We start from the raw sequence: 14,102 nt of genomic DNA, 5'->3' as shown, positions 1-14,102 counted from the left end.
CATTAACAGGGCAGAAGCTCAAGACCAGAAAAGGTTGTACAGGAAATTGGTCACTCCTTTCCTTGAATTCAAGTCTATATCCCAGATCATTTATACACTGAGTATAAAATACTTGCTTGTAGGATTGAGGATCATTACTTGCTGGTAGTGAACATGAACGGGGGCCCACAACAGATGGAAGAGATGGCCAAATACTGTTTCACTTGCCTAAAAAGGGGAAAAGGGAGTTCTGGAAATTTAGACACCTGAGCTTGTGTTATCCCTGACAAAATTCTAGCATGAATTATTAACCATATGGTTTGTGAGCTACGGAACAGTATAACTTAGCCTACGGAACAGTATAACTTAGCCTCACTTACCTTAAATGTGCTCAGAACAATTACATTAGCCTACCGTTGGTCAAAATCATCTCACATGAAGCCTATTTTCTAAGAAGGTGTTGAATGTCTCATGGAATGTCTTGGCTACTGTACTGCACATGAAAAACAGAGTAGTTGCATGGGGACAGAATGGCTCTAAGTGCATCGGCTGCTTATTTTCGTGATGATGCGGCTGAGTGGGAGCTGCACTGCCCCGTGTCACGAGAGAGGATTGTACTGTACATCCCTAGTCTGGGAAAAGACCCAAATTCAGAATTGGTAAGTGTGGTTTCTACTAAGTGCATATTGCTTTTACACTATCATAAAGTAAAAAAATCATAAGTCAGACAATTGTAACTCAAGGACCATCTGTAGTTATCTGAGTACTGATTCATAAGGAACGTGATGGTGTAGTAAACCAACTTTATTTCCTTCCTGATATATTTATAAGTGATTTCTGGTGGAAATATATATAGAGAGAAGTTCTCAAATGATTCTAACACCTTTCACCCCCACCCTCAGTAGCAAGAGGAAGGTTCTAGCTGCAAAGCCCAAAGTGGCCTGCTGCAAGCATCAAGTGGCTTTGAAGTCAGGGGTTTTATTTGAAAAATCCATGTGAACTTTGCATTCCATTCAATCATGTTTCCATATTTATCTAAATATTACATTACATTTTAATTTACAAGTTAAATTGCTTTGCTTTTCTGAAACTTTGAGTACAAGTGACACTTGAGGAGTGAAGGTTTTATTTATCCTGTGGCTCTGTCTACCCCCTGGATCATGGCTCAGCTAAATGGATTTGTAGTTACAAGACAGGCTCCAGGTTCAAAATTTATTTGAGCAATGGGTCCGTTATCAGTGAGATGACACATAATTCCCACAGTCAATTTCAACAATAATACCGCCAACACCACTGCCACCAAAAACTGTAACAAGAACTGCCTTTATTGGGCACTTACGTGTGCCAGATTCTTTGCAAATCACTTTATAGGCTGCATTTCATCCCATCCTCACAACACCTATATAGAATAGGTACCCGATGATTATAACTCCATTTTATAAACGTGGAAACCAAAGCTTAGAGACTCATGTCTTCATAATGTCCTGTAGAAGCAAATATCTGCTCAGGGATCCAAATCTAGCTGGTCTGCTTTTGAGCATAACCTCTGAATGCTAACTACTTCTCAGAAAATCAGCTGAACAAATACAACATGGCGAAGTCCTCAGGCATTGTGGCTCTGAGACTGCGTTTACCGCCATCTTAATTTCAGCGTGGGGCTATAAAGCCAGCACCGTGTTAGATGTCATGGGAAGGAGGGCTCAGATAAGAGGAGACCACAGCCCCAGCAGCCAGCTCAAGCGATGTGTGTTCGGTTCTGGGCCACATGATGTTAAAATATGGACACTGTCTAGTAGGTCCAGAGCACAGTGGGTATGCAAGTCCTGACTTGGTGAATACTAAGCTGGGAATATTTTACTGTGAAGAAGAGAAGACTAAGTAGATGTGGCAGTTCTCCTTCGTGGTATTTCTAGCAAGTTGTGGAAGAAACCTTTCTGACATCGGTTTGAGAAGAGATGTTCTAGTTCGACCTGATTTATAGTTTCTCACCAGTGACCTTTTGTCCTTTCCATGGCCCTTGCTGGTCTTCCCATGGGATCTGCTTTCTTCATGCTGATATTCAAACAGCATCTCAAAACTTGACAATCCTGCTCTAGGAGACAGGGCACCTGGGTTCTAATCTTGGAGCTGCTGTACTTCTGCGTTTGGCTTTATGTAAATCTCCCGATCTCTATCTCTTTAGATTACATTTTTTATGCCTCTACCTACTTTACTGGCCTAAATGAGATCATACGAATGAAATTGTTGAAAAGTATGAGACATCATGCATTATCGTTGCTAATAATCTCTGAGTTAGTCGCAACAATGCCTAAAGCCAGGATTATTGTCGAATAAATATCACACCTGTTGGGGACCATTGCCTGCAATATTCACACTTTCACATCCTCTAGACAGCATATTTTTAGACTTTCTGTAACGCTACACTGCTGTTTTTCATTTTAAATCCAGTCTGGCTTCTCTCCTTAAAGCAAGAGGACTTTTAAAGCGAGTGGCTGGTAGTATAACTGGCACATATATCGAATCTCCTTAGTCTGGGCTGTTAAGTAAGTTTAATTAATTTACTAAGTTAATGTTCCACTGCTAGCAACAGAGCCTCATTGCCATCAGCTGGGGAGAGGGAATTGAAAGCCTAAATGAGCTCATTTTTTCACAGTTGGAATTAGGGACCAGTTAGCCAGTTGTGTGGGTTTTCCAATTTCTCCATCTGCCCTGGGGGGATTCAGGCAATTCACTCCCCCAACACTAAGTGTGAGTAAGAACAGAAAGAGGGACGGGGAAAAGGAAAAAAAAAAGAAAAGAAAAAAAAAAGAAAAAAAAAACCCTCTGCCCAATATTTGCTTCCATTTTTGGAACTGGAAGTATTGTGTGCGCATTGCTTGTTAAGTTGGGCTTTGGAGAAGCTCTTGCTAATGTTCCTAATAGATTCGGAAAAGAGAAAGGCCTCAGTGAAAGATATTTACCACGTGCATTTTCATTGCAGGGTGTGCAGATAAAAGGAAAACAAATAAACAATAAAAGAATGGAAACAAAATTACAGAAATTTGCAAAATTTGACAAATGGTGGCCTGTAGTTGCCACAAGCTAATGGCTTGCAATGATTAATAAGAGTAAAAATAATTGCATTTCATTAAGATTGATGACACCCCATTTAACCTCCCCTCTCGTTTCAGCCCTAAAGTGGAAAGAGATGAAGTTCTCATCTATAATAGCTCCTGTAACATTGCCATGGAAACTGAGGCAAAGATGGAGTGTGAGACGTCTAATCAGCCAATTACCGCCAAGATTACTGAGATACGGAAGAGCCGGGGCCAGAACACTCAGGTATAATCAAATCTTTTTTACAGACTGATTCAAACAGCTCAAATTAAATTTGTAATATTGTGTACATTAAAAAAACAATTTAGTCCAAATGGCAGCGATATATAATATTAAATGCTCTCAAACTTTGAGAAGCTGGTCTAATGCACAACATCTGAATTCCTAGTTAACTATGGTTAATCATATATTTTCTCAAAAACAAATGAGTGCTGCCTGGGCTCTTTTAAAGCAAATTCTGAACAGATAATCTCCTCAGCGTTTTGTCCTGCTCTCTGCGTGCGTGTTTGAAAGGGGCTCTCTGTGGTTTATTTCCTCATGAAATAAATGGCCCTCAATTTAACCAGGCCCTTCTGGAAGGTTTCCAAATCACTCAGCCATCCGCAGTTGGTGGGATGGCAATGTCTGCTGGGCCGTCCGGCTCATCGGTTCTGTGGAGAGCAGAGTGGAAGCTTTGGCTTTTGAGGGGCTTATGTGGCAGTCAGACCTGCAGAGCCCTGCTGGGACGTTTGGTCTAGCCTCTTTACCGTAATGTAGCCATTTTGACACCATCTAAACCACCCCTCCAAGGGGCTCCCCGAAGAATGTGTTCTTGAAAGTCCCCCCTGAGAGATTCCACAGCCTCCCCAGGGAATTTTCGAGACTCGAAATCAGAGGCTGAGGGCTCTTTGGAAATAGATCAGATAATCTTTTACAACTCTCTGGGCTTCTCGGGATACACAGATAAAAAATAATATTTATGAGCACCTACTCCTTTAGGTGCCTTTCTCATTATGAAAGCATTCTCAGTTTTCCTCTTTTTGTCTCCTTCCTTTGGAACAAACATTTATGCAGCGCCTATTATGTGCCACACACTACACGAGATTCTCTGGTGAATGCTGCTGCATTCAGCCAAACCTTCCCAATTCCGAACTATACTTCTGGGTGTGTAGGCATGGCTTGTTTTCTTTCTTTCTTCCTTTCTTTCTTCCTTTCTTTCTTTCTTTCTTTCTTTCTTTCTTTCTTTCTTTCTTTCTTTTTTAAATAATTTCAGACTAGTGTCAAAAATGTATGCAATTACTAATAACCTAACTTTTCTGTCCTTCCTTAACTCTCCCCTGTCCGCCTCCCGCCCCCAGGGTCTCCCTGTCTTCACCTCTCCAGGCTCCTCACACCCCTTCACCTTCCCTTCAGGGAAGACTGCACCAGCCTGTCACTTCTGGCTTCCTTGTGTCCCCCGAATAGGCCTTTTCTTTTCAGTTCATTGCTCATTTTATCATCTCCGGGACTACAGTCCTCGGATCATAGACCCCACCTCACTCCCATGCCCCTTTCTGGCAGTCGGCTGTCAGTGACGTCTTGAATGTTTATTGTAGGGCCGTGGGTCTGCTGAGCAGCACTGTGTCTCCGTGTTGTACTGTGCAATGAGAGCTGTGGGGCACCGAGCAATCTCTACGTCTTCCTGGGCCTCGGTTTCTGCCTGGGCAGTAATGTCAGCTGTTGGGATGTCATGGGAGCGATGTCAGTGAAAGGGAGGGAGGGGCAGGTTGCACGGTGCTCAAGGGTGGGCTTTGGGGCTAGACTGGGGACTTGACCTTATCACTTGCTACCTGGCGGACTTCAGACAAGTTACTTACCCCCTCTGTGCTTCAGTTTTCTCATCTGTAAAGTGGGGATAATGGGAGCCACTGAAACTGTTGCTCCTGCTGAGTGTCCAGTGTTAGCCATTACTAACTAGTTCTAGGTAGATAGTACCAGTTCTAGCTAGTCCTACTAGCTAGTTCGCTAGTAGTAGTGCTAGAAAATTCAACAGCATGACATCTCGGTGGTGCTTGCTGCTTTGACAAGATCGTTTTGCTTCTCAGATCTCATTTAATTTTTCATCATCTCAAAGAATAATTTTGAATTTTTTTTCAGAGGCTTCAATGCTTCAGTCTTCTTTAAATATCTGTGAAGCATGTATTTATTGAGTTCCAGCCATGTTCAAGATTCTCTGCCATGCTCTGAGGAGATAAAAAAAAGTNACAGGGAAAGAGACCCCGTTGGGGGATAATAGGGAAGAGAGGCCATATAGGAAGTAGGTAGGGTTTGAGGAAGGACACGGAGAGTCAGTTCATCACAGCTGGAGGAAAGGTTGAACACCCTCTAGACAAGCCCTCACTCAAGAGCTGAGTTAACTGAGGTCCTTGAAGAGGTGACCTGACAAAGGTCACACACCTAGTAATTTGGCATCATAGCCCGTGTGGCTATCAATCATTATGGGGGAAGTAAGCCATTGAGTCTTTAGGAACCAGAAGGGCATGTTTGTCAAAATCCACTAGGTTAGTGCCAGCATCTGGGAGACTGCAGTCCTGGGCTGTCTGGTTACCCTGCAGATGCTGGGCTGTCTGGTTTCCCTGCTCGGGTGTGGGGGTGACATGTCACTTGTGTTGGCATACACACCTTCCTTATCTGGACCTGGACCTGGGGAAAACCAGGGCTGACAGGTGCTTAACCAGGACTAGAATTCAGGTCTCCAGCTCTAAGTACTAGGTGAGAACCTTGGAACACAGGTTTCATAGAATGTTAGTAAGTATTCTGTGAAAAAAGTGTTCCAAGGTCAAATACATTTGTGAAACCTGGGCTAAACAAAGTTATATGGTTTTTTTGTTGTTGGTTTTTTTTGTTTGTTTGTTTTTTTGTTTTTTGCCAAAGGATATTTAAGAGTGTTCCACATGTGAGACATTATACAAATTTCTAAGAGAGACTTTTGTGTGGAGTATTATCCAAATTTGTTTGTTCAAAGAACACTTTATTTTTGGAATTGAGGCTCATATCTGTCCTGCTGCTCTCACTTTAGAAAATGTTGCTCATGCCATGCTCTTCCCCTACCATCAAGCAGGGGATCAGAGGTGGGAAAATTATTTCCAATTTGGGCAGCCATCTAGGTCTGCTGAAGTAAGTGGCATTTGTATCGTGCTTTCAACAATGGGCAGGGTTTAGTCATTCAGCGTGCAGATGAAAGCTGTACACAAAAGTGTACCATTATGTACAAGTCACTGAGGCAAGAGCCCATGGGAATAGGGCAAAGGACATGATGTGTGTAAAGGGGACTAATGAGTTGTAGGTTTGGGAAGGTAGGCTGGGATTGGGGTGGCAGGTTTGGCCCTTGAATTCATCAGGTGATGGGTCATCTTTGAGGAGGCACTGCATGATCACAGGTGTGCTTTAGTCACATTGATTGATCCCACATGCTGGGTCTGGGATGCCTCAGGGAATCCAGGGCAGGCAGGAGTGTCCCAACCAGGAGAGAGGTAATTGAACTAGGAAAGTGATGGAGGGAAGGGAGAGGACGAACATACACAGTAATCAGCATTTGATAACTTGTGTTAGTCAAAGTGTTCCAAGATATGGAAAGTGAAATGGGGTAGGTAGGAAATGACATACCAACTTTCCAAAATGATCTTTGCAAATTTTTGAAATCTCTCTCTCTTTATATATGTATATTTATATATATCTCCATGCTCATGACTCCCAAATTGTAATCTCCATGCCAGAGCTTTCCTGAACTTCAGATTCCTGAAGCTTGGGGCCTACTGATACCTTCCCTTGGATATGGAAGTGGCATCTCAAGTCTAGCAGATTCTAAATTGAGCTCCTGATCGCTGCTGCTTGCCCCCGCTACTCCGCCGCCCCCCACCATGGTGCTGGACCGAGCTGGTTGCAGCTCTGTCTTTTCAGTTGCTCAGGCCATGGAGGTATCCTTGATCCTCCAAATTCTCTATCAAATCCATCAGGAAACTATGTTGGCTGTACCTTTAATCTGACCACTTTATAGCAAGTTGGCATCACTGTCACGTTTTACTGAGTATGACAAGGCTCACCCAACGGGTCCCCCTGCTTCCACCCTTGCCTTCCTTCAGACTATATTAATGGGGCCCTAGTGATGATTTCAAAATATGTCAGATGATTTCACTCTTCTTAAAAACTTTCCAGTGGCTCCCAAATTCTCTTGCAATTAAAAGCCAAGTCCTGACATTGACCTAATGGGCCGTTCTCTGCACCCACCCCCTCCTCCAAGTCCTTCTGCCTTCACCACTGATTTTTGTCACCTTCGTCTGCTCTGTTCCAAGCGCACTGGCTCCTTGCAATTCCTGGACCATGCCCGGCTTGCTTCCACGCTGAGACCTTTGTATTTACTGTTTCTTCCGCTTGAATACTCTTCCTTCTCATTTTTTAAGTATCACCTTTCACTTTTAACTTTTTGCTGAGGAGTTACTTCCTCAGGGAGGTCGACCCTTACCATCCTATTGAAAACTGCAACCCAGTGCTGCTCACTTCATATGTTGTGCTTGCATTTCCCTTACTCAGTTTTGTTTTCCCATAGTCCTTATCACCTGCCAATATGCTACATAAATTCCTAATTTATTATGTTTATTATTTAGTGTCTGGCTTTTCTCACTAGAATACGACCTCCAAGAAGGCAGAAGTGTTTGTCTGCTCCGTTCACTGTTATACCAAGTAACTAGAACAGAGACCGAGCAGTTGTACTAATGAACAATATAGAAACACAAATGAGGACAGTTAAAAGAAGCCAAATCACATGTTGCTTTTCTCTAATCCTATCCTCTGAAGATAATATCTGAAAGGAAACACACTGAAACACACACCACAGGTATACACACATACATTTGCACACAAAGGTATTATTGTGTTAATTATATTGTTCTTCAACTTGTATTTTTTAATGTTTAAATCTCATGGCATTCTAGGATATAAGCTCCTTGAATAGAGGAACTTTGTTTTGCCACTGCTGTTTCCAAATGCTTAGAACTATGCCTAGTACACAGCAGATCTCATTAACAGTTATGGAATGGATGAACAGATCTATAAATGAATGAATACATCACGGTCTTCTTTCCATTTTAGCTCAGGTACATTTTGCTTTTCTTCAGAAGACATCGATTACGCCTACTGTGTATCCCTGTGATATGCTGAAACAAGAGAAAATATATTAGAATGAAGATTCTGAAAGAATGCTGGAAAACACAGCGAGGTGCTGTAAGACAACATGTGGGTTTGAGGAATTTCTGAAGGAGAAATAGGGTTGGAGAGGTAGAGAAACTGCAGCAGAATAAACACAAGGCAAAACAAGTTTAGAAAGAACTGCTAGAATACAGCTATACTCTTCTGTGGAGCTCTGGGAGAAATCCCAAGCTTAAGTCAGGGCAGACATTGAGTAGGGGTAATTAACAGAGGGATTGCTTGTGGGAATTGCTGGGTTGACATTTCTTCTCTCTCTCCCTCTCTCTCTCTCTGTCTCACTCCCTCTCTCCCTCCCTCCCCCCTTGTCCTCCCTCCCCCCTCCCTCTTTCCCTTTGTACAGGAAGTGGTTGGGTCTGTGACTCTCAAGGTGAAGTCTTAAGAGCAGCTCATTAAAAGGAATTATTTGTTTGGGAGCAGGAGATAGGTTTGGTCTACTGTGGTTGTTCGGACTGCTGTTAAACTCAGTGAAACCCGTGCAGCTCTGAAACTCTGAGGAAGGAGGGGGGGGGTGCGGGAACAAAGCATCCTCTCCATTTCTGCCTCCAAGGGATTCCTTTACATTCACGTGACTCATCCAGATGTTTTACCCAGCAATTTCAGTTGTGATAACTGGAAGAGGTTTCTCTGAACATCTGATCTGCCATATCAGTGGAAAAAGAGTCTGAAAACAGTGCTGTTAAAGTTATCCGGGAAATGATTTTAAGCCTAGAATCCTATATTCAGTCAAATACTATTTGGAGTAAGAACAAAGTAAAGACATCCGTGCTATACAGAATTCAGAAAGTTTATCACCCTTGTGCACTCTCTGAAAAATGATGTGCTCTGGCAAATTGTAAAAGGAATCCAGGAATGGAGACGGTATGGGACACAGGGAACAGTAATGAGCCAATAGCCTCCAAAACAGCAGAAAACATAAAAATTGTTGAAAATGTGGCTGTGAAGCTTAATATAGCTAAGAATGGATTCTTAACCAGAGTTGGGCACCTGTTTCACATAGATATAATAAAAGGAGAACAAGAAACAGAGGCATACATCTCTTCTTTGATAAAATGAGGAGACATTTGTAACACAAACAAACATACGAAGATGAAAAGTAAGAGAGGCACAAATGATTTAGTGGGGTGGGGTGGGGTGGAGGCAAGTCAAAATTAAGTCCCCGAAAAGGGAAATTTAGGTAAAAAGCAAGACAGTTTGCCCCAAAAGAACCCTAAAGAAGCTTTAGGTTTAGAGAAATGCAAGTAGCAGGAAATAGGTCTGAGGCAAGATGCTAAGAGGTTTGTGTGTATGTGTGTGGGGTTTATTTGAAATCCCCTATAAAGAATGTCTGGATCCCTAGGATACTGCTCCTGGCTGACCCAACGAGTCCTCTCTTCCTACCCCTCCCTCCAGGATGCAGAGGCAAAATTTGTGGACAAATTGAATTAGTAAGGTTTTAAGGAGGCACTTGATGCCAAGCACAGGGAGATGGGCATGGAGGCTGGTACTGAAATCTGGCAGATGAATGGAAAGTCTGCCAGCTCTTTAGAGAGAGGTCAACCTCCCCTGATCCCACTAAATTCTTTCCTCTGCCCAGCTTGGAATCCTGGCAAACAAAGTTCTCCTCTTTCTAGAAAGGAGACAAAGATCCTTCTTTGGAGAGATTAAATGAGAGTAAAGACCCACAGACTCGACATTTGGAAGCCTCATGAAGTCCTGTTTACACAGATCATCCACTTAGATTTTTAGTGCATTGTTCTTAAATGTGAATGGGTGGGCTTCTGGTTTTGGTCATGAAAGAATAATGAGTTTTAGACTCCCCTTTTGCCACATGTTACTACATAACTAGTCAAAATGTATCAGATAGTAGTCAGCACAAGGCTGGGATCCTGGAGAGAAGGGGCACACACCAGGAGAGTGACTTTCTGTCTGGGAGCACAATTCCAAATACAGCACTGGGAAATAGAACCCAAGCAGAGAGAAGAGAGAAGCAGTTTCACCGGCAGGAGCAATCTGAGATTGGAGTTCAGGGCTGCTTATGTAGGGAGCTGGTATGGAAAAAGAGGTAGAGGTAGGAGGGGTAGAAAAATATTTAATGAAATAATGGCCCCAGATTTTCCAACTTTGATGAAAATTACAAACCCACAAATCTAAGATTAATTAAACCAGAGGAAACCTAACAAGAGAGATCCATTATTGGAGTTTTCAGTAATGTTAAGATATTAGTTCTTCCAGTTAAGCTGTATGCTCTAAGTTAATATTTAGAGTCAATTCAATTCCAGTGAAACATCCCAACAGCTTCCCTCCTTCCTTCCTTCCTTCCGTCCGTCCTTCCTTCCTTCCTTCCTTCCTTCTTCCCTCCTTCCTTCCCTCCTTCCTTCCTTCCCTCCTTCCCTCCTTCCTTTTTTGGGTAGAAATTTCCAGGCTGATTCAAAAATTAACCCGACTTCTAGGTTTCAGAGAGAGGAAGACAATTCACATAAAAGGGTAGTAATAGGAGGAAACTAAGAATTCAAGATGCATTATGCCATACTAGTTATGATCTTGAGCTCTGAACTGGACTGGAGGTTGAGCCTCCTACTTATTATATAATACCGGGCACATTTTCTTAATTTCAGTCTGTTAAATCCTACCTCATACATGTAGGGCACTTAGCACTATGTCTCACTCATAGGAAGCCACCATGATGTGCTGGGTATTACCACCTCTGCTTAAATACAGAGCGGGACTATACGATCCAGAAAGATAGTTCAGTGTGTGAGGGTTCTGCAAACCGTGATGAATGAGTAAGCTGTTATAGTTTATGGCATTGTTTATTGTGGTGTTGTCATAACCAGAACCACGTAAAATAGGCCTTGCCACTTTTTTGAGCCCGAGACTTTGAAGGCTTCTTTCTCTTGCTCTTTCTTTAAGAAGAGGGAATTCAGGCAACATTTAGCCTGAATGCAGGCTTAAATTCATCTGAATAAATGAATTGTGCCTCTCTGTTTCTCAAGGACTCTTTGTATTAAATGAGTTCATGACATCCGCCTGCTCCTTCCCTACCAAGGTATTTTAACAACAAATGAGGTTATGGTTTCAAAGACTCTATCACGTTTTGGCCAGAAAAAGTCCTTATCATTCTTAGGTATTATAATGTCACTGAGTAATTATTACACTACCATACAGGACTCTGAATCATCTTAGGTAAATTTGTTCTCAACTTTTATCTTAAAATGATAGTTTCTGTTCTCATTGGAAAACAGTGAGCTTTATTAGCCCTGTGAAAATGACTCTGTTAATGATAGGCAGAGGGCAGTCCCATTGGGACATGACATGATTATTTCCTTCTAAAGTACAGCTTTGTAAATGGAAACCATTCTGGTCTAAATAAATACTGTGAGGAATTTTCTCAGGGAACCTAATATCGTGCAAAAATACACGGGCTCATTTCGGGTCTGATTATGGGAATGTAATGATCGGATTTCTTCTGGGCCTTTCCAAATATGAAACTCTAGCTAGCCTGCAGATAGGCGTAGGTGCTAAGAAATTGCTTTGGGTGGTAGGATGGCCCATAATAGGGTTCTTTAGATTCTGCAGGGGCAGAGTGGCTTGGTGAATGAAGAACCAGAAATGTTCAAGTTAGCTTGTTTGCTGACTCATTGGTGACCTTGGATAACTTAGTTTTCTTTTTTTTTTTTTTAAAGATTTTATTTATTTATTTATTCGACAGAGATAGAGACAGCCAGTGAGAGAGGGAACACAAGCAGGGGGAATGGGAGAGGAAGAAGCAGGCTCATAGTGGAGGAGCCTGATGTGGGGCTCGATCCCGGAACGCCGGGATCACGCCCTGAGCCGAAGGCAGATGCTTAACCGCTGTGCCACCCAGGCGCCCCACAACTTAGTTTTCTAATCTCGTGTCTCAGTTTCCCCCTCTGTACCATAGGTGGATTATAGCCCTTAGCAATGGAATGTGAGAAGGGTTATATATGAATATGTTACATTAGCAGTATATTGAATTCTTCATCTGAGAGGAAAGCATGCTTTTTCAGAAGGTTAGTAGTTCATTTCCTGGAGAGATTATAGTGAATCACCATCTTCCTGAACCCAGTGAAGAAGAAAGAGGGCACCCAACTAGGAGTAGGCTCCCTTCCCAGGTACAAAGGGTCTCAGAGAGTATTTGAATGGATTTCAGAAATTAGATGTAGATTAGGGGTGTGTGTGTGTGTGTGTGTGTGTGTGTGTGTGTGTGTGTGTGGTGTGGTTGTGGTGGTAATGATGTGGTGGTGTTTGTGTTGGTGGAAGTAACAATATGAGTTTCAGAACTGTTTGGACATGTGGTTTCTTACTAGGCATGGTAAACATTTTTTAATTTTGCTAACAGGTATGAAATGTTACCAGTTTTGAGTCTAATATATATAGCATTTCTATTTGAAACAGCAAATAATTATCCCAGTCTTGAAATACAACAGGCAACTGGGGTTTTCCACTCAGTACTGTCCTCTTTGAAATCTTGTTTGCTCAGCCATTCACGTTCTTCTTCAAGGTCCTTGCTGTTACTGCCATGACTCTGAGGTCTGCTCTTTCTTTGAAGAGCTACACAGTACTGCCTCTAAAATGCACGTCTTTATGAGAGGAGTGCGGGGAGCTTTGTCTAGCTAGCTAGAGTACCAGCTGGAGCCCTGAGGGTGAAGAAATTTGGGTAAAAGCGATAGGAAGGACATCTCATTTTGGATGAGGGAGAATGTGGTCGTTCAAACATTGAAAGTGTCATGGAAGCTGACTTTCTCAACTGAACATTCAGCTCAGAGAGGAAGAACTCCCGTCTCTCAGGGGCTTGCATTAGAGGTGGAGGGAAGGGGAACCAGAAGAAGAAAAGCATGGGTGTTGGGTAGAATTAAGAGAGTACTGACCTGCTTTGTGATAAAAACTGTTATGGAGATGGAGACCTTCTTCATGGCATTGTCATTTCTAGGAGTGGATTGATGTTAACTTGCTTTTGGGTCTGTGAAATGGTTGTCTCAGGCAGAGGCTTTCCTGCATAAATTTGGACTTTCTGCTTCTTTTCCTACTGGTTCATTTCAGCTTTGAGGGGATTGAACTAATGTCATTGGGCAGATCAATGGAGGGTACATATGCTCTATTCTGCTTAATGGTTCATTCAGTTACTGTTGTCCTGCCATCTTTGTGGATTGCTTTGGTCCCTGGTGGGGCAGTTAGGATCTCTTTGGCCCTTTGTTGTTGGTTTGCTGATGGCAGGCTACTGCTGGGGTATGGTGACGGTGTATGTATCTGACCCCAACAATGGTTCAAGTTCTCTCTCTGGCTCCCCTTCTCTATGGAAACATCATAAATGCAAGTCAAGGGAAGAAAATGTGGGTGAGGGAAGCTTTTCCATAAAATATATATGAGGAAATCACCTCAGCTTTATTAAAATGAGGGAAATGTGTCCTTTCTATAGGAGGAAGGAAGGAATTATGTAGAAGCAGCCATTTAATGAAGGAATAAGTTGCTCATAGGAGCTTATACATTAAAAGCCACCAAAAATGAAAAAAAGGAAAGGTGTGTCTTAATTCCCTTGATTTGCCAAAGGAACTTCTGGCCTTTCTAGGGTATGATAACTACTGTACTATTTTCTTCAGGTTCTCTTTTTGATGGGAGATGCAGATATAACTCAGAAGAATCAATGTGAAGTATTTTCTTACTTCCAGTTAAGTGCTAGGAACCTCCTACGATTAATGGATATTTAAGTGATTTTCCAGAACTGCCTCTCAGTTTTAATCAAGAGAATGTATCACAGTTCTGCATCTAGTCTCCTCTGTGATAGCCATCTCTAATATCCAGTTCTC

At 42.4% G+C, this 14,102-nt stretch overlaps 1 protein-coding gene across 1 annotated transcript in view; it reads left to right on the top strand.

The window, feature by feature from the left end:
- The window catches only part of PKHD1 (PKHD1 ciliary IPT domain containing fibrocystin/polyductin), a 431,701-nt gene that overhangs the window by 78,968 nt on the left and 338,631 nt on the right, over positions 1-14,102 (top strand). Inside the window, 1 exon segment of the mRNA XM_040643571.1 lies at positions 3,150-3,300. Coding sequence (XP_040499505.1) covers positions 3,150-3,300 — 151 coding nt within the window.

Source organism: Ursus maritimus, unplaced genomic scaffold (genome assembly GCF_017311325.1).
Source record: "Ursus maritimus isolate PB19 unplaced genomic scaffold, ASM1731132v1 scaffold_29, whole genome shotgun sequence".
NCBI lineage: Eukaryota > Metazoa > Chordata > Mammalia > Carnivora > Ursidae > Ursus > Ursus maritimus.
Note: the sequence above shows the minus strand (reverse complement) of the source record. Positions and strands in the feature narration are given on the sequence as shown.